Here is a 17,162-nt window from a genome sequence, read left to right on the forward strand (position 1 = left end):
TGCTGCCCTTCACCCCTCACCCTGAGTGTTGTCGCTGAAAGCGTACGGCACCGCTTCAGTGATGTGCTAATCCCAACTCGTAGTTCATGGAGTTTTGCTAGTCTTAGTTCACAGCCTGGCAAGATTAGCCCCGGAGCAGACAGAAGGCGAGATTTCTTCACACTTCCAGCACCCAGGAATACTCAGTGACTCCCCTGCAGAAGGGCAGGCAGACACCAGCCCTACGTCCCGCTGAGGAACCCTTTGGCAGCTCCACAGATTCACACAGATCTGGACGGGTAAAGCAGCTTTACGCGCAGTGAAGACTGGAGTAAGAGAGAAACCCCTCCTCAGCGGAGCACCACGCACGCACTCGGTGCTGCGACGGCAAGGCAGGCACACCTCACCTCGAGCACGCCAAGCACACCTTTAGAAAGCGTTGGGTCAAACAGCCCCTCCGGCAGCAGTTTCCAGAGAGGTACTAGCCAGCTTGCTGAACAGCTCCCAAGCACCACCAGAAGATTCCTTCCCTGCAGATGACCCGATACAGATCCAACCTTACCAAAAATTAAAGTTACGTACACGCAACAGTTTCTCCTCAGTCTCAGACCACCTCATGGAGATCCTGGTGAGTGCCAAGGCGGCGCAAGGCAGACAACATACTCTGTGAGGTAACTGTCCGGACAGCCCCAACCAGGCAGAGTACCTGAGCATCGCGGCACCAGACCGCCTGAACTTCTTTTTCTCCAGAGCTGTTAGTCGATAGCCAGAGCTGCTCATGTTGCCGCCCCTGCCTTTAAGAAGTCCAGGCTCCAGCTCCAGGTGCCAGCGTGCCCTTGGCCTCCTCGTGGGGAGCTGAACAGCTTGTTGTGACATGGGCTGGGTGCGACCACCCAGCAACAGTCAGTGGAAGACTTCCAAGTCTCAGAGAGGGACCATCGCATTGTTAGTGCCAGGGCTGGACTGTCACTCAGGGCGCAGGATACAATAGAGCATTTCAGCTCCTCGATTAAGGGCCTGCAAAACATGCATCTACAGCTTATAAAACCAGCACCTCAAACCAATCCCCAAAGTACTGCCTCATTGTAGAGCTGAGGAGCAGAAACATATATGCAGACTTAGTAGAAAACTACTCGGCAGTGCCTGACAAGTCCCATCCTCCACTACTCACGGTGCAGGGAGGCCCAGCTGAATCTCTGGGTGAGGAACACAGATATCCCTTAACCCGCTGCTGTGCGCACTCTCCCCGCTCATGCGGCATTGTCCACAGGCTGCCTTCCCCTAGCTGCGTCAGCCTCCCAGAGCTCCCCGGGACACAGCTTCTTCCACAGTTTAATTGTTTCAGATGGGTGCAAGACATCCTCCCAATGATACCCCTGCGTCCAGATAAACTCACCCAGGCCTTTATAATCTTGGGAGTCACGGATGTAGAGCCTGAACTAGGAAGCAAGCACAGTTAGAGCAGTGCGATCCACCTAATGTAAATGTCATTATACTATACAGGGATGCGTGAACTGGCAGAGAGTTCTTGTAGGAATGCAACTACATCTGAAGCAGAGATGAATTCCTCCTCAAAACCCAGATCTTTCACCAGTACCGACAAATCCATTCAAAAAACATACATAGATCAGACTTTTGTTGAACCAGAAGGTAACAGTATTCCTCGCTAAAAATAACACAAAGTACTCAAGACTTCCTCTACATCCTGATGGAAAGCAGGCTGGTTTTAGGTCAGGGTGATGCACCAACAGATGCTGTCCGTGTAGTTAACCTGGCACACCAGATAGCAAGCTTCTCTTGCCATCTTGTGCCACTGGTACCATCAAACCATGCTACTTGCCCACGCAATTAATTCAGCCCCTTCACCACTGTGAACTCTTCTGGTCAAGGTTGTTTAGCTGGTAGGACTACTATCACACTTGGATTTTTTTTTTTTTAAATATATTTATTCTTTTGCTATCACACCCACATTGATCCTCAGTCACACACAAGAAACACAGCTTACAGCAGCAGAAACGTACTGTACTATCAACTACCTGTTTCCCTACCTAGAAGTTTTAATGTAGGCATATTAAAACCAACTCCCAAGACCAAGGCATACGTAGGAGTAGGATATTCAAATAAGTCACATTCAGCACTTTTGTCTGCCTGGATAATTCACCCGTGATACCTTGTTCTGCAAGGGCCAGAAACACTAGCTAAGAGAACAGCTCCCCGTATTTCAAAGCACACATCTTGAAAAAAATAATCATCTTTTAAAGGTCCTTCAACAAGGGAGCTTCACTGACACAGCAAAAGAGCGTAACGAGCTGGAAGTTCCCAGGAAAAGCGAAGCAAGAGGCATGAACTAAGCCTCACCTACCGCACAGGGGTCATGCCTCCTCCTCTCGGCTGCAGGCCAGCAGAGACAACAACACACGAGGCCACAGAAGCCTAGGTGAGCCTCATCCTCCTCTTGCTGCCCATGTGCCTTCCCAAGCCCCTTAAGCATGCAGCTCATCAGTGCACAGCCATTTATCCAGCTTAGCACATTCTGCGGGAGTCCGGGCCACCTACACTAGGACAGAAACTCTTCCTGATTATTTTTATTTCTGACATTATAAGCATTTTTAAACCGGTAAGGTCCTGGCCGCTAGTCCCCTTCATCTGCCTTGTCTTTGTCCAGCCACTTTGGGTTACTTCAGCTGGTCAAAGTGTAACTAAGATCGCAGTTTAACCAAAACCCAAAGCTGGCATTGCCTCCAAGAGAAGCTCTCCTGCCACCCTCACTGCTGGCCATAGAAATGGGCACTTCCCAGTCAAACCATCACCCTGAGCTGCGTGCTGCACAGTTGCGGGAACAAGTGCGTCAGGACGAGGGAGGAAGTGGGACTGCTGCTTTTGACAGCATCGGCAAATTAAAGCATCCACCAAAGCACTTGGGAGAAACAAGTCATCTTGAAGGGCCCACAGAGGTATTACAGTTTCGGGTTGTTTTTTTTTTTTAAGCACCTTCTCAAAAACAGATAAAAGATTAAAAACCACTTCAAATCAGAGTCACTTTAGGCTCCCGAAGCGGGCTAAGGTGGCTGACTATAAACGTATAGATGCCTGTCACCAACTCATCTAGTATGAGAATCCTCTCTGCAAAAAGTAAACATGCAATAGACACCAAGCAGCACCAGAAAAGAAGCACACCTTCAGTAAATCAGGTGTTCGGACAAACCATGGCCTATGCAGTATCCTCTTCTCCACAGGGGTCAGTGCTAAAGGATTTCCATCCCTAGGCCACCTACAAGGCACGTGCTGGCTACGACTCCCCAGCACCCTTTCTGCGGCCAGGCACCCAGCAGCAACAAGAGAGCAAGAAGAACTGCTCGCTCTTGAGGGCAAAGCCTAATGCCGAGTACCACGCTGCCTCACACCAAATGATTTCAGAGTATTAAAGGATAAGGATTTACCTTTACAGACAGCACCTTGAAGATGAGGGTACATGTACTGCTGTAACTCAGAGAGGAACTCCATCACAGCTTCAGCTATCACAGTGCTGACACTCGCCCTTCCCAGGGAGTTTACAACTGCCTCAAAACAACATGACACCGAACTGCAGGAGACACAGCAGCTTTCCTCCTTCCCCAGGTTCTCCGGGAATATCATCTCAGACTCTCAGAGCAGCTGCTCCCAAACTATTCACAGTTACAGCCCAACTCCCAGACCAGCAGCTTCACGCAGTCCCCTGAACAGCAGCGCAAACATCAGGCAAGCTAGAGCTCCTGACAGGGCCTAACTAGGACCCGACTTTTGGAACAGCTCCCTCCGAAAGAAAACACCAGGAGAAGACGCGATGCACATGTGCGCAGGCACAAGTAAATTCGAGCTTGAAGCTGAAGCTGGTTTTCTCAGATTTCGCAGCACACTCAAATCAAGTCCAGGCCAACATAATGGTACCACACAGTACTTTGGCTTCTCTGCTTGTTAGAAACACATGGAGAAAACCTGCTGTGCCAGAAACTACACCGACACGCATTTCATGTTTCTATCCAGCAGCTTCGCAAAGCATCTTATCCAGACTCAGCCCCCCACCCTCCCCTCTCCCAGAGTTCAGTAGACAAGTGCCCTTCATTAGGGCAAACTTTGTGACACAAACAGGACCCACGAAGCCATCTAATCCTCCGCCAGCTGAGCTAATACCTCTGGGCAGGCTGCAGCGATCCACCATAACGCTTTTTTGGGTTGTTTAAACCTGTTGCCAGTAAAAGCCTTTTCTTCCTGCAGTTGCAACAGAACCAAGAACAGAATATGATTGTTTAGCGCCAATACTGACCAGTCTTTGGCTGTAACGGATCCTTTCTTCCTCAGGCTCCATCTCCGACTCTTCAGAAGAGAGTGAGAAGGACACTCCAGGACTGCTGTCTTCCTCCTCTTCCTCCTTTGAAGTCAGAAGGAAATAGTGAAGCAGGGCACACAGACACGAGATGCCTACATCCCTCATTTCTTTGCTCATTTTGAGGTTGATTCCATACCACTGTGCAGGGCTAAGCGAACACAGTGGATGAGCCCACCTCAACTTTTAACGCTCCCATTCTAACTTTAGGCATGACCTAGGGTAAATGACTTTACCAGCTGTTCTGTAACACGACATGAGTTGCAGGTCTCAGATCAGGAAAAGGCCTCTGCTCTGCACTACTACCAGTGCAATGGCAGCTCAGTTGGCCGACACTGGGATAGAAAACCAGGCGAGCTGCTGTCAAACGCTCGACGGCAGTTGTGGAGCAGCCTTGTTTCCCCAGAGTACGAGATTATGCGTTGGAGAGTCAACTCCTCCAAACAACATGATTGCCGTCCTCTGGATATCCTGTACCGTGGCACTCGGGAGAAGCTACAGAGGTACAGAACATCTCCCGTGAACAGGGGAGGCGTATGGGATCTCTCCTACACACAGCGCTTCAAGCAAGGCTGCAGGTCGGGGACTAACTCCTGTCTTGAGAAGACCTACATGCTCAGATCTCAAAACCTGCCACCTTGTGACACCACACAATAACATGGGAAAACCTCCCAAGGCGTCAGATGGCACCTAAACTTTTTTTTTTTTAAGGAACCGAACGAAACCAAAGCCTAGGTATATTGCAGCTCTTAATCTCCACGACTATGCCAGACCTTCGGGGAAGGAACCTGCCACCCTGTGTAGTGTTACAGAATCGCTACCATAGCGTGGAGAGAACTCGTTTCATCCTGCTCTTCCCCGACCCTCCGAGCACGGTTTGACAGCAGAGCCTTTCAAGTCCTGCTAGCATCTCCCCCACCCCTGCCACCCGCACCGCTCAGGACCCGGCTTCCCAGCTCAGCTAAGGCAGCTGCCCTCCACTCGCTAAACTCTGTTTATAAACACCCGCACAACCGGGAGTGCAACACACCGGCCAAGCCAGCCCGCTCGCAACACCCGCTGCCACAGCGCGGGGCAAACCCCCAGCCCGGCCCGGCCAAGCGCCCGGCCAAGCCTCCGGCCCCATCCCGCTCCCGCGGTGGAGGCCCGGCCCGGCCCGGCCCCGCCGCCGCGGCCTCGCCCCCCCCCCCGCCCCTCGGCCGGGGCAGGAGGGGAGGCAGCCCCGGCCCGGCCGAGCGGTCCGGCAGAACAAAGCGGCGGCGGGGGAAGCCCTGGGACGGCGCTCAGGACGTCAGTCCCCGGGGAGCTGTCAGCCGGCACCCTCCGCCCCCGGGAGCCGCCCGCCCCGCCGCCCCCTGCCCACCAACTTCCCGGCCCGGCCTCCCGGGGGCCGCAAGGAAGGGGAGACCCGCCCGCTCCCTCCCTCCCTCCCGGCCGGGGCAGCGGCCCCGCCGCCCGCGGCGCGACCCGGCGGGGGCGGCGGTCGGCGCCCGCCGCCCGGCCCCTCTCCGGGGACTCGCGGAAACTTAGGGGTCGGCCGGGGGCGGCGGGCCGGCACCGGGGCCCCCCCGCCCCCCCCGCGAGTGGCTCACCAGGTCTCTCCTGCGCCTTTGTCCTCTTCTAGCGCCGAGACGGGGAGAAACAGAAGAGACGGAGGAGGAACCCCCGGGTCAGGCAGCGATCGCGCCCCGGGCCCGGGCCCGGCCCGCCGGCCGCGCCGCCCCGCGCGCCCCCCCCGGCCCCGCTGCAACCCCCCCCCCGCGCTCCGCCGCCCCCGGCGCGGCCGCCGCGGCGAGCGGGCGCTGACAGCCCCGCCGGCCGCCCCGGGCCGCTGCCCGCTCCCGCGGGCCCCGCTCCCCGGCCCGGCGCCGCGTCCGCCCGGCGCCGCGTCCCCCCGCCGCTGCTGCCGCGCCCCGCCGCACCCCCCCGCCGCCGGGTGCCGGGCCGCCGCCGGCCTCGCCGCCCGCCGCCGCCCGCCGCGCCGTGCCCCGCCACCGCCGACCCGCCACCCCCCGGCCGGGACGCGGTTCCCCTCCTCACACAGGAGCCGCCGCCGCCATTTTGAACCCGTCAGAGTCTCACATACACACTGACTCGGCCGCCGCACTGCGCCTGCGCCGCCCGCAACCTCCCCTGACCCCCCCCGCCGCCTCCCCCGCCGCCCGCCGCGCGCATGCGCCGCACACCCCTCCCTCCACCGCCCGGCCCGCCTCGGCGCCGGGGCACCGCGCGGGCGCGCGCACGCACCTCCGCGGCCCCGCCCCGCCGGAGCGAGCGCGCACGCGCGGCCTGGGGACTGGCCCCGCCCCCTTTTTTGCCCCGCCCCGTATGGGCCCGCCTCCCCCCCCTCCGCGCATGCGCCCGGGGGGCGTGCGGGCGCGGCGGGGCGCGGCGGTGGGAGTCCCGGGGCGGCGGCGGGCGGGACCGGGCTGCCGGGGTGCACACGCACCGGCGGCCACCGCTATGGCCGTCTGTGTCCGCCCAGGCGTCACACCCATCCGCAGAGCTGTCCCCACGGGCAGGCCCGCCTACGGGGGTCTGCCGGCACCGGCACGGGGACACGTGCGCGGGGGAGCACGTGTGTACGTGTGCGTAAACATGCACGCGGCTGCGCGTGCCCGCGCCCCTGCACAGGGAACCCGGCACGTGTGTGCGTGCAGAGGTGGAAGCACAGCCGCAGGTGCGCGTGCACAACCCATGCACACACACGTGTGCACACCTGTATACATGCAGCACGTACGCATACACACCTACATGCATGCAGCACACATGCATGCAGACCTACATGCAGGCAGCACGTACGCATACACACCTACATGCATGCAGCACACGTGTATGCAGACCTACATACATGCAGCACGTACGCATACACACCTACATGCACGCAGCATGTACGCACACACACCTACTTACATGCAGCACACATGCATGCAGACCTACATGCATGCAGCACGTACACGTACACGCCTACATGCATGCAGCACACATGCATGCAGACCTACATGCATGCAGCACGTACGCATACACGCCTACATGCATGCAGCACACATGCATGCAGACCTACATGCATGCAGCACACATGCATGCAGACCTACATGCATGCAGCACGTACGCATACACACCTACATGCATGCAGCACACATGCATGCAGACCTACATGCAGGCAGCACGTACGCATACACACCTACATGCATGCAGCACACGTGTATGCAGACCTACATACATGCAGCACGTACGCATACACGCCTACATGCATGCAGCACACATGCATGCAGACCTACATGCAGGCAGCACGTACGCATACACACCTACATGCATGCAGCACATGTGTATGCAGACCTACATACATGCAGCACGTACGCATACACACCTACATACATGCAGCACACATGCATGCAGACCTACATACGTGCAGCACGTACGCATACACACCTACATACATGCAGCACACATGCATGGAGACCTACATGCATGCAGCACGTACGCATACACACCTAGATACATGCAGCACACATGCATGCAGACCTACATACATGCAGCACACACGCATACACGCCTACATACATGCAGCACACATGCATGCAGACCTACACACATGCAGCACGTATGCATAGAAACCTATATAAATGCAGCACACACCTATACACACCTGTAGACATGCAGCACATGCATACACACCTACATACACGCAGCACACACGTATAGACACCCATATACATGCAGCATGTGCATACACACCTGTATACACGCAGCACACACGTGTACACGCCTATATACATGCAGCACGTATGCATACACACCTATATACATGCAGCACACACCTATACACACCTGTAGACATGCAGCACACATGTGTACACACCTATATGCACGCCCCAGCCAGGAAGCAGGAGGGGGATCGTGCCCAGAGGCCGCAGAGGGTCCATGGTGGGACCCCGTCCCCCCGGCACCGTGCCGGGGCTGCCCCTGCCCGCAGGGACCGGGTCGCGCTGACGTGCGTCGAGCTTTAATGGCAGAACGGCCCCGAAATCACCCCGTGTCGCCCCTTCCTCGCTGGCCTGCCAGCGGGAAGGGGAACCCCTCCCCAAAAATCAGTTCTCTGCTCCCAGAGCCCGTCTGCCCGCGGGGTTCGGTGCGGGCAGGCCGGCGGAGGACGCTGGGACGCTGGCTTCCTTGGCGGGACAGTTTCTTCGTGCTCGGTGGGGGCTGCTTTCCGGCTGGCACCCCCGCAGGGGTGGCTTGCGGGGGGACAGGAGGGTGGCAGCGGTGGCAGAGGTCTGGCAGCAACTGGGAGCCGAGGCACTGTCCCCAGCCGGGGGGGACAACACAGCAGCGGGTCCCAACGGTGATGCCACAGGTGGGGGGCTCAGCAGAGCACGCAGCCCCTCCTGCGTCGCCTCCTGCGCTGGCTGCGGCGAGCGGCGCTGAAGGCGGCACCGCAGGCCTCCGCGAAGATGTCCCCGACGTTCTCCTGGTACCTGGCCGAGCATTCCAAGTAGGACACGGCGTGGACCTGTCGGGCCATGGCCTCTCCCTGCGGGAAGCCGGGGGGGTCAAACCGCCTGCCCCATAGCCCCCCGCTCCCCCACCGCCCCGTGCTGGGGGGGCATCCCCGGCCCGTCGGGGGGGTGACGCTTGCCTGCTGGTAGGAGATGGGCTCCAGGCGTCCCTCCTGCAGCTTGCGCAGCACCTCCCGGTCCCGCCGCAGGTCGGTCTTGCAGCCCACCAGCAGCACCGGGACGCCCCTGCAGAAGTGGTTCACCTCCGGGTACCACTGCGGGGGGGGGGGACAAGGACACACACATGTCACCTGGGGGGACAGGGACACAGCTCAGCCCCCCCGCCCCGGGGGCTGCGTTACCTTCGTTAGGATGTTGTCGTAGCTGTTGGGGTTGGTGACGTCAAAGCAGATGAGGACAACGTTGGCGTCCGAGTAGGACAGCGGGCGAAGCCTGTCGTAGTCTTCCTGTCCTGCCAGGCGGAGAAGCAGACCATTACACACCAGTTCCCTACTGGGCTGAGTCCCCCCCCCAGCCTGGGACCGTGTCTGCCCCTCCAGCCGGCTGCGGTGACATCCTTGGGGACGGGTGGCTGGCCGGCTGCGGGTTAACCCCCCCATCTCCCACGGTCAGTGCATGGGGACACCCCTCCAAGGCATGACACATGGGTGTGGGACACCCCGAAACCCATGGGCTTGGGTGGGGGGGGGGGGGTGTCACGACTGCCAGCCCCGTCCCCTCCTGTCCCACCTGCCGTGTCCCAGAGGTGGATCTTCACGGGCTTGCCACCAACATGGAAGGAGGCTGTGTACTTCTCGAACACGGTGGGGACGTAGACCTGGCAGGGGACAAGGGGGGTGTGAGACAGGTCCCGCTTCCCCGGGAGCAGCGGCGGGGGGCAGCGGCGGAGGGGACCCCCGCGGGGATGTGTGCGCAGGACAGGGCACAGGGAGGTACCCGGGGTCGGGAGAGGGAAACGGGGGGGCAGGAGATGGTGGTGCCTCCCCGGGGGCAGGTGGGGTGGGGACGCTCCTTGTCCCCCACAGCGCTGGGATTGGGCCCCCCCCGCCCCAGGCCGGGGCAGCACGGAGCCTCAGGCAGGCGGGATGCCCCAGTGGGACCCGGGGGAGAGGTGCCGGGGTCCGGCACCCCCCCGTGTCCCATACGTGCCCTCTCTGCGGGACAGACCCCACTCCCTGTCCCGTGACCCCCCCGGCAAGGCAGAGGTGCCCATCTGCCCGCAGAGAGGGGGTCACCTCAGACCCCCGCCAGCCCCAACTGGGCCACCCCCAGCCCCCCTGGCCCCACATCCTACTGCAAACGTCCCCACTGCCGCCACCGCCGTGTGCCCGTCCCGTCCTCCCTCTGCCGCCCTTCGCCCCGCGTCGCCGCTCCCCGGGACGTCCCAGGGGACGGGGAGACCGGTACCTTGGGGAAGTCCCCCCTGGCGAAGGCCACCAGCAGAGACGTCTTCCCGCAGCCCCCGTCCCCCACGACCACAGCCTTGACCTCGGCCTCGGGGGGGCCCGGCCTCTGCTCCCCACGCTCCTGCTGCATGGGGGCGGCCGGTGGGGTCACAGAGCCTGCCTGGCCTCGGCGGGGACGGGGACGGGGACAGGGTGGCGGGAGGCACCCGCCTGGCCCAGGGTGCGGCCACCACCCGCCCGCCGGACCCGCCCGCGGCGCCGCTCAGGGCTGGGACCATGCCGGTGACGGCGGATGGGTGCTGGGTGTCCACACGCGTACGGGCACCCTCGCACGCTGACGGCGCCTTGCACGCGCATGGGGCTGCTCCCCGTGACCCTGCTGCATGCGGGGCACACGCTGCTCACCTCCGCCTCCCGCCTGCGCGTGCAACGCTCCCGCTCACGGGCACAGCTGCCTGTTGCACACGCATGACTCTATCCCACCCGCGCAGCTCCTTTGCACACACACGCATACACCTGCTCGCACGCCCGGCGCCTCCTTGCACGCATCCGTGCAGGTTCTCTTGCAGACGTGCACGTACACGCACGCTTGCACAGCTCCCCCTCGCACGCCCACAGCCCCCTCCTACACGCTCCCACGTGCAAACACACGCGTGTGCCCCCCGACTGCTGAGTGTCTGCTGCAGGTGGGGGCCCTCCCCGATGCGCCGGCCCCCCCCTTGAGCCCAGGTTTTACTGCCCTGAGCACCCACGGGAGGCAAAGTCCAGGGTGGAGGGAGGCGCGGGGCGGGGGGTGACTCACAGCTCCAGCCCCCCCCCGCCAGTGCCACCCTTTCCGTCACAGCAGGTGATGTGATGTGCCGTGCCCGGCCGTGCCCTGCCGTGCCATGCTGAGCCATGCCCTGCTGGGAAGCTCTGTCCCTGGCACCCGGCCCAGTGGGACCCGGTTGGCGTGAGCAGTCCCCGGCTCATGGTCTTTTCCCGGTGACCCCGCCACGCTGGCGGGGACGGGTTACAACACCCCGCTTTGCTCAGGGACATGCCAACCCAGCGCTCTTCCCGGGGGGCCCAGATGGTGCCGTGCATGGACCCCACATTGACCGCCCCATATGACCCACAGCGATCCTTACCCACCTCCCCTTGGATGGGGACCTCCATGACCCCGCTCTGGGAGGTGGGAGCTCACAGGATGCTCAGTCACGAGGGACTGGGGACATGGGGTGTCTCAGGGAGCCCTGTGAGTGGGTGCCCTCTCCCACCGGGTCCCCCAGCCCTGCCATGGGTGCACCAGCCGCCCAGGTGAGCTGGGCAGGGGTGTCAGCAGTCCTAGCAGCAATTAGCCGGCTTAACGAGCAGAAGAAGCAGCTTTCTGCCCTTGCTGGAGGAGCAGAGGGCACCCAACGCTGGGGGGGTGCTTTGCCCGCCATCGGGCAGTGTCCCCACACCAGCACAGGAGGGGACACGGAGGACAGCGGGTGCCACTCTGGAGTGGAAGGAGAGACCATGTCCCCCATATCCCAGTTTGGAGGTCTCCAAGAACCCCTCCCCTCGGGTTGGTGCCCTCTTCTGCCACCCCAAGGCCCTGGCGAGGGTGAATGGGTGCTTCTGGTATAGGGGAGCAGGGAGGGATGGGGGGGTCATGTGTGCTGGTCCCTGCCGTTCCCCCCAGCCCCATGGCTGGCTCATCCCCTGCTCTCCTGCCACCGTCCCCCCGGCTCCCTCGGTGGGTTCCAGCCTGGCCGGGAGGGCACTGCAGCCCCCAAACCAGGCGGGGCAAGTCTGAACCGATGGCTCCAACACCAAATTCTCACCTAGGCCTGATGCATGACAAAGATGGAGCAGCAATTCACATGCCGGGAGGTTGGAAGGCAAATGCACACAGTAATGAACAATGTCAGAAGGATGCCAGCATCAGGGCAGGGTAGGGGGGAGGAGACTGGAGCACAATAAAACAATTAGGAAGGTGGTAATTATCAGTCTAATGAGATATCAGGTTGAATCCTAAAAGCATCAAGATTCTTTCACAGCAAGATGTAGCTGCTGCAGTATTTATCCTCTGGGGTATTCTCTCGGACAACACATTTCCTTTCCCACAAGACCAACAGAAATTTGACAGGAGAAGAGGCTTGGTGATGCAGCCTGAGTCTCTGAAACTGCCCAGTGCTCTCTTACCACCTGACCCGTGATCGTGCAGAAACGCCCCGAAGAGCAGCTCTATTTGGAGGAGAGACGGGCTACTCCGGTCTTCTGAGGACATGGAGACCCCAGTTCTCCTCATCTGAGAAGATCGTGGCAAGAAGAGCCGGAGAAAGGGAGCGTGCCCCACTTGGACGCGTGGGCAGGTCGGCCCCAGGCTGCTGCCTGGAAAGGTAAGGGGTCGGGACCGCAGCCCAGCCCGGGGAGCTGCTCGTGTCTCCCTGGAGCTCCCCACAGCCCCTCTCACCGCTCCCATGCGCTTCCTCCCTCGGGGCGCCTGGAGCCCCTCCAACCTCTCCTCCGCACTCACCCCCCCAGCCCATCACTGGTGAGGCAGCCACCTCCCCAGCCCTCCCGTGACCCCCATGCCCCCAGCCCACATCACCAGGACCCCTCTCCCCGACAAATCCTTCGGGGTCCCACTAACTCCCTGTCTGCTCTGACCGCAGCTGGGGACCGCATCCCACCTCCCGCCATGGAGCTGAACCAGACCCCCCCACCTCCCACACCACCTGTGACACCAGCCACCGATGGAGAAGACCTGTGCAGTTTAGAGGTCACCGACGTGGCCATAGACGGTGTCACGCTGCTCATCTGCCTCTGCGGGCTGGTGGGGAACGGGGCCGTCCTCTGGCTCCTTGGCTTCCGCATCCGCAGGAACCCCATCACCGTCTACATCCTCAACCTGGCCGTCGCCGACTTCACCTTCCTCCTCTTCATGGTCACCTCATCAATTCTCTACATGATAGAGAGCATCTCCTGCTCCAGTGCTGTGTCCCTGAGGTACATGAGGTCGCTTTTCCTGCTCTCGCTGTTCTCCTACAACATGGGCCTGTACCTTCTGACGGCCATCAGCATCGAGAGGTGCGTGTCCATCCTCTGCCCACTCTGGTACCGCTGCCGCCGCCCCCAACGCTTGTCGGCCGTGGTGTGTGCCCTGCTCTGGGCCCTCTCCATCACTGTCATTGCTGCAGTGACTTCTCTGTGCCTGTTGCACGAGCAGGAGCACTGCCGGATGGCTCTCATCTCCATGTACGTCCTCAACTTCCTCATCTTTGCACCACCCATGGTCATTTCCAATGTGATCCTGTTCATTAAAGTCCAGTGTGGCTCCAAGCAACGCCAACCCAAACGGCTCTTCATCGTTATCTTCCTCACCATTCTCTTCTTTCTCATCTTTGCGGTTCCCCTCAGCATCTGGAATTTCCTGCAGCAGTTTGGCTACTTCTATGTGCCCTCCCAGGTTGTTTTCCTGCTCGCCTGCATCAACAGCAGCATCAACCCCTTCATCTACTTCTTGGTGGGGAGCTGCCAGAGGCACTGCTCCTTCGTGTCCCTCCAGGTCGCCTTCCGGAGGGTCTTTGAAGAGACGGGGGTCACCACGATCCCAAGCTAAGAGGCTGCTGTGGTCACACCGGCCGTGCTGCCCACCCCAGCTTCATGCTCAGCTGCCCACCCTTGCTCCTGGCTGGACCCGCAGGTCACCTTCCTGTGGCTGTGTGTTGGGATGCATCCCAACCCGCTTCCCATCCCTGTCCCCGTCCCCATCCCCGTACCCGTCCCATCCCCGTCCCCATGTCCCCGTCCCCATCCCCGTCCCTGTCCCATCCCTGTCCCCGTCACCGTCCCCATCCATTCCCATCCCATCCCTGTCCCTGTCCCATCCCCGTCCCCGTCCCATCCCCTCCCCCTCTCCCTCCCCATCCCCGTCCCCGTCCCATCCCCATCCCCATTCCCATCCCCATCCCCGTCCCCGTCCCCATCCCCATCCCCGTCTTCATCCCCATCCCCATCCCCATCCCCGTCCCATCTCCGTCCCTGTCTCCGTCCCTGTCCCCGTCCTATCCCCGTCCCATCCCCATCCCCATCCCCGTCCCCATCCCCATCCCATCCCCATCCCCGTCCCCATCCCCGTCCCCGTCTCCGTCCCTGTCCCCGTCCTATCCCCGTCCCCATCCCCGTCCCCATCCCCGTCCCCATCCCCGTCCCTGTCCCCATCCCGTCCCCGACCCGTCCCCATCCCCATCCCTGTCCCCATCCCGTCCCCGACCCGTCCCCATCCCGTCCCCATCCCGTCCCATCCCCATTCCCATCCCCATCCCCGTCCCCGTCCCCATCCCCATCCCTGTCCCCATCCCGTCCCCGTCCCATCCCCATCCCGTCCCATCCCCATCCCGTCCCCATCCCCATCCCTGTCCCCATCCCTGTCCCCATCCCGTCCCCATCCCGTCCCCATCCCGTCCCCATCCCGGTCCCCATCCCGTCCCCATCCCGGTCCCCATCCCGGTCCCCATCCCGTCCCCATCCCCGTCCCCATCCCCGTCCCCATCCCCATCCCTGTCCCCATCCCGTCCCCGACCCGTCCCCATCCCCATCCCCATCCCCATCCCCATCCCCGTCCCCATCCCGTCCCCATCCCGTCCCATCCCCATCCCCATCCCCGTCCCCATCCCGTCCCCGTCCCATCCCCATCCCGTCCCCATCCCCGTCCCCATCCCCGTCCCCATCCCCATCCCTGTCCCCATCCCGTCCCCGACCCGTCCCCATCCCGTCCCCATCCCGTCCCATCCCCATCCCCATCCCCGTCCCCATCCCCATCCCGTCCCCATCCCGTCCCCATCCCGTCCCATCCCACCCCGGCCCTCGGGCCGCTCCCTCCCGCAGGGCGCCCTCCCGGGCGGCCGCTCCCCTCCCGGGCTCGGAGCGCGGAGCGGCGGCCTTTGCTGCCCTCCAGCGAGGGAAGAGGAGCCGGGAGGCCTCCAGGGACCCTCCCGGGGCCGCCCGCCCCCGCCCCCGGGGAAGCGGCTCTGCGGGGCCCGGGGCGGGGGCGCCGGCGGAGGGTGCCCGGCAGCCCGGCTCCTGCCCGCGCCCCGCCCGCTGCCTGCGCCAAAGCCCGGCGGAGCCCCAATAAAGGCCGCTGGCTCCCTCCGCCGCCTCTCCTTCCTCTCCCGGGGGCGCGGGCGGGGGGGTGCTGCGGGGGGCTGGGAGACCGGCGGTGACCCTCGGCGGAGTGGGGGTCTCCCCGAGAAACGGCTCCCCAGAAACCTTACGGGGCGGCCCGGGGGGAGCAGCCCATAGGGAGGCGGCGGAGCCTCAGGTGTGGGGCGGGCCGGGGTGGGGTGGGGGGGGTGGGACGTGGGGGGGCTGGCCGAGGGGTGCAGGAGATGGTGGGGCTGCGTGGGGGGTGCGGGACGTGGTGGGGTTGGGGTGGGACGTGGTGGGGTTGGGGTGGGATGTGGTGGGGCTGGTGGGAAGGTGCAGGACATGGTGGGGCTGCGTGGGGGGTGCGGGACGTGGTGGGGTTGGGGTGGGATGTGGTGGGGCTGGTGGGGAGGTGCGGGAGATGGTGGGGCTGCGTGGGGCGTGCGGGATGTGGTGGGGTTGGGGTGGGATGTGGTGGGGCTGGTGGGGAGGTGCAGGAGATGGTGGGGCTGGCCGAGGGGTGCAGGACATGGTGGGGCTGCATGGGGGGTGCGGGACGTGGTGGGGTTGGGGTGGGATGTGGTGGGGCTGGTGGGGAGGTGCAGGAGATGGTGGGGCTGCGTGGGGCGTGCGGGATGTGGTGGGGTTGGGGTGGGATGTGGTGGGGCTGGTGGGGAGGTGCAGGAGATGGTGGGGCTGGCCGAGGGGTGCAGGACATGGTGGGGCTGCATGGGGGGTGAGGGACGTGGTAGGGTTGGGGTGGGATGTGGTGGGGCTGGTGGGAAGGTGCAGGACATGGTGGGGCTGTGTGGGGGGTGCGGGATATGGCAGGGTTGGTGTGGGGCATGTGGGATGTGGTGGGGCTGGTGGGGAGGTGCAGGAGATGGTGGGGCTGGCCGAGGGGTGCAGGACATGGTGGGGCTTCGTGGGGCGTGCGGGACGTGGTGGGGTTGGGGTGGGGCATGTGGGATGTGGTGGGGCTGGTGGGAAGGTGCAGGAGATGGTGGGGCTGCGTGGGGGGTGCGGGACGTGGTGGGGTTGGGGTGGGATGTGGTGGGGCTGGTGGGAAGGTGCAGGACATGGTGGGGCTGCGTGGGGGGTGAGGGACGTGGTAGGGTTGGGGTGTGGGGGTGTGGGATGTGGTGGGGTTGGGGTGGGATGTGGTGGGGCTGGTGGGAAGGTGCAGGAGATGGTGGGGCTGGCCGAGGGGTGCAGGACATGGTGGGGCTGCATGGGGGGTGCGGGATGTGGTGGGGTTGGGGTGGGATGTGGTGGGGCTGGTGGGGAGGTGCAGGAGATGGTGGGGCTGGCCGAGGGGTGCAGGACATGGTGGGGCTGCATGGGGGGTGCAGGACGTGGTAGGGTTGGGGTGGGATGTGGTGGGGCTGGTGGGGAGGTGCAGGAGATGGTGGGGCTGCGTGGGGGGTGCGGGATATGGCAGGGTTGGTGTGGGGCATGTGGGATGTGGTGGGGCTGGTGGGGAGGTGCAGGAGATGGTGGGGCTGGCCGAGGGGTGCAGGACATGGTGGGGCTTCGTGGGGCGTGTGGGACGTGGTAGGGTTGGGGTGGGGCGTGTGGGATGTGGTGGGGCTGGTGGGAAGGTGCGGGAGATGGTGGGGCTGCGTGGGGGGTGCGGGAGGTGGTGGGGGTCTGCACTCATCAGGACGGGGGGAGGTCCAGCCCCAGACGTGCCAGTGGGGCAGCACGGGAGGAGGCTGCACCGAGCAGCTCGGTGCGTCCCCGGAGCAGCCCGGGGATGGGCGATGTCCCTTCCTC

The 17,162-nt window shown here is 62.7% G+C and overlaps 3 protein-coding genes across 4 annotated transcripts in view; 1 reads left to right on the forward strand and 2 right to left on the reverse strand.

The window, feature by feature from the left end:
• KDM2A (lysine demethylase 2A) overlaps nucleotides 1–4,462 on the reverse strand; it is a 48,620-nt gene extending 44,158 nt beyond the window's left edge. Inside the window, 1 exon segment of the mRNA XM_059825731.1 lies at nucleotides 4,283–4,462. Coding sequence (XP_059681714.1) covers nucleotides 4,283–4,462 — 180 coding nt within the window.
• Nucleotides 4,463–8,708: 4,246 nt separating this feature from the next.
• RHOD (ras homolog family member D) lies at nucleotides 8,709–12,926 on the reverse strand. Of its 2 annotated transcripts, XM_059826171.1 has the most exons (6): nucleotides 12,903–12,926; nucleotides 10,270–10,350; nucleotides 9,592–9,679; nucleotides 9,204–9,313; nucleotides 8,982–9,116; nucleotides 8,709–8,876 (listed from the first exon to the last, which is right to left on the reverse strand). In XM_059826171.1, the coding sequence occupies exons 1-6, from the start codon at nucleotides 12,924–12,926 to the stop codon at nucleotides 8,709–8,711; spliced, it is 606 nt and encodes a 201-aa protein (XP_059682154.1). The 2 variants fall into 2 exon arrangements, with proteins under 2 accessions (XP_059682154.1, XP_059682153.1); XM_059826170.1 differs by lacking the exon at nucleotides 12,903–12,926 and having other exon boundaries at nucleotides 10,270–10,398.
• A 13-nt stretch (nucleotides 12,927–12,939) lies between these two features.
• LOC104264234 (mas-related G-protein coupled receptor member H-like) lies at nucleotides 12,940–13,860 on the forward strand. The gene has a single exon (XM_059826169.1). It carries the CDS (start codon nucleotides 12,940–12,942, stop codon nucleotides 13,858–13,860), a length of 921 nt encoding a protein of 306 aa, XP_059682152.1.
• Nucleotides 13,861–17,162: the final 3,302 nt, after the last annotated feature.

This window comes from Gavia stellata, chromosome 17, assembly GCF_030936135.1.
Source record: "Gavia stellata isolate bGavSte3 chromosome 17, bGavSte3.hap2, whole genome shotgun sequence".
Taxonomy (NCBI): Eukaryota; Metazoa; Chordata; class Aves; order Gaviiformes; family Gaviidae; genus Gavia; species Gavia stellata.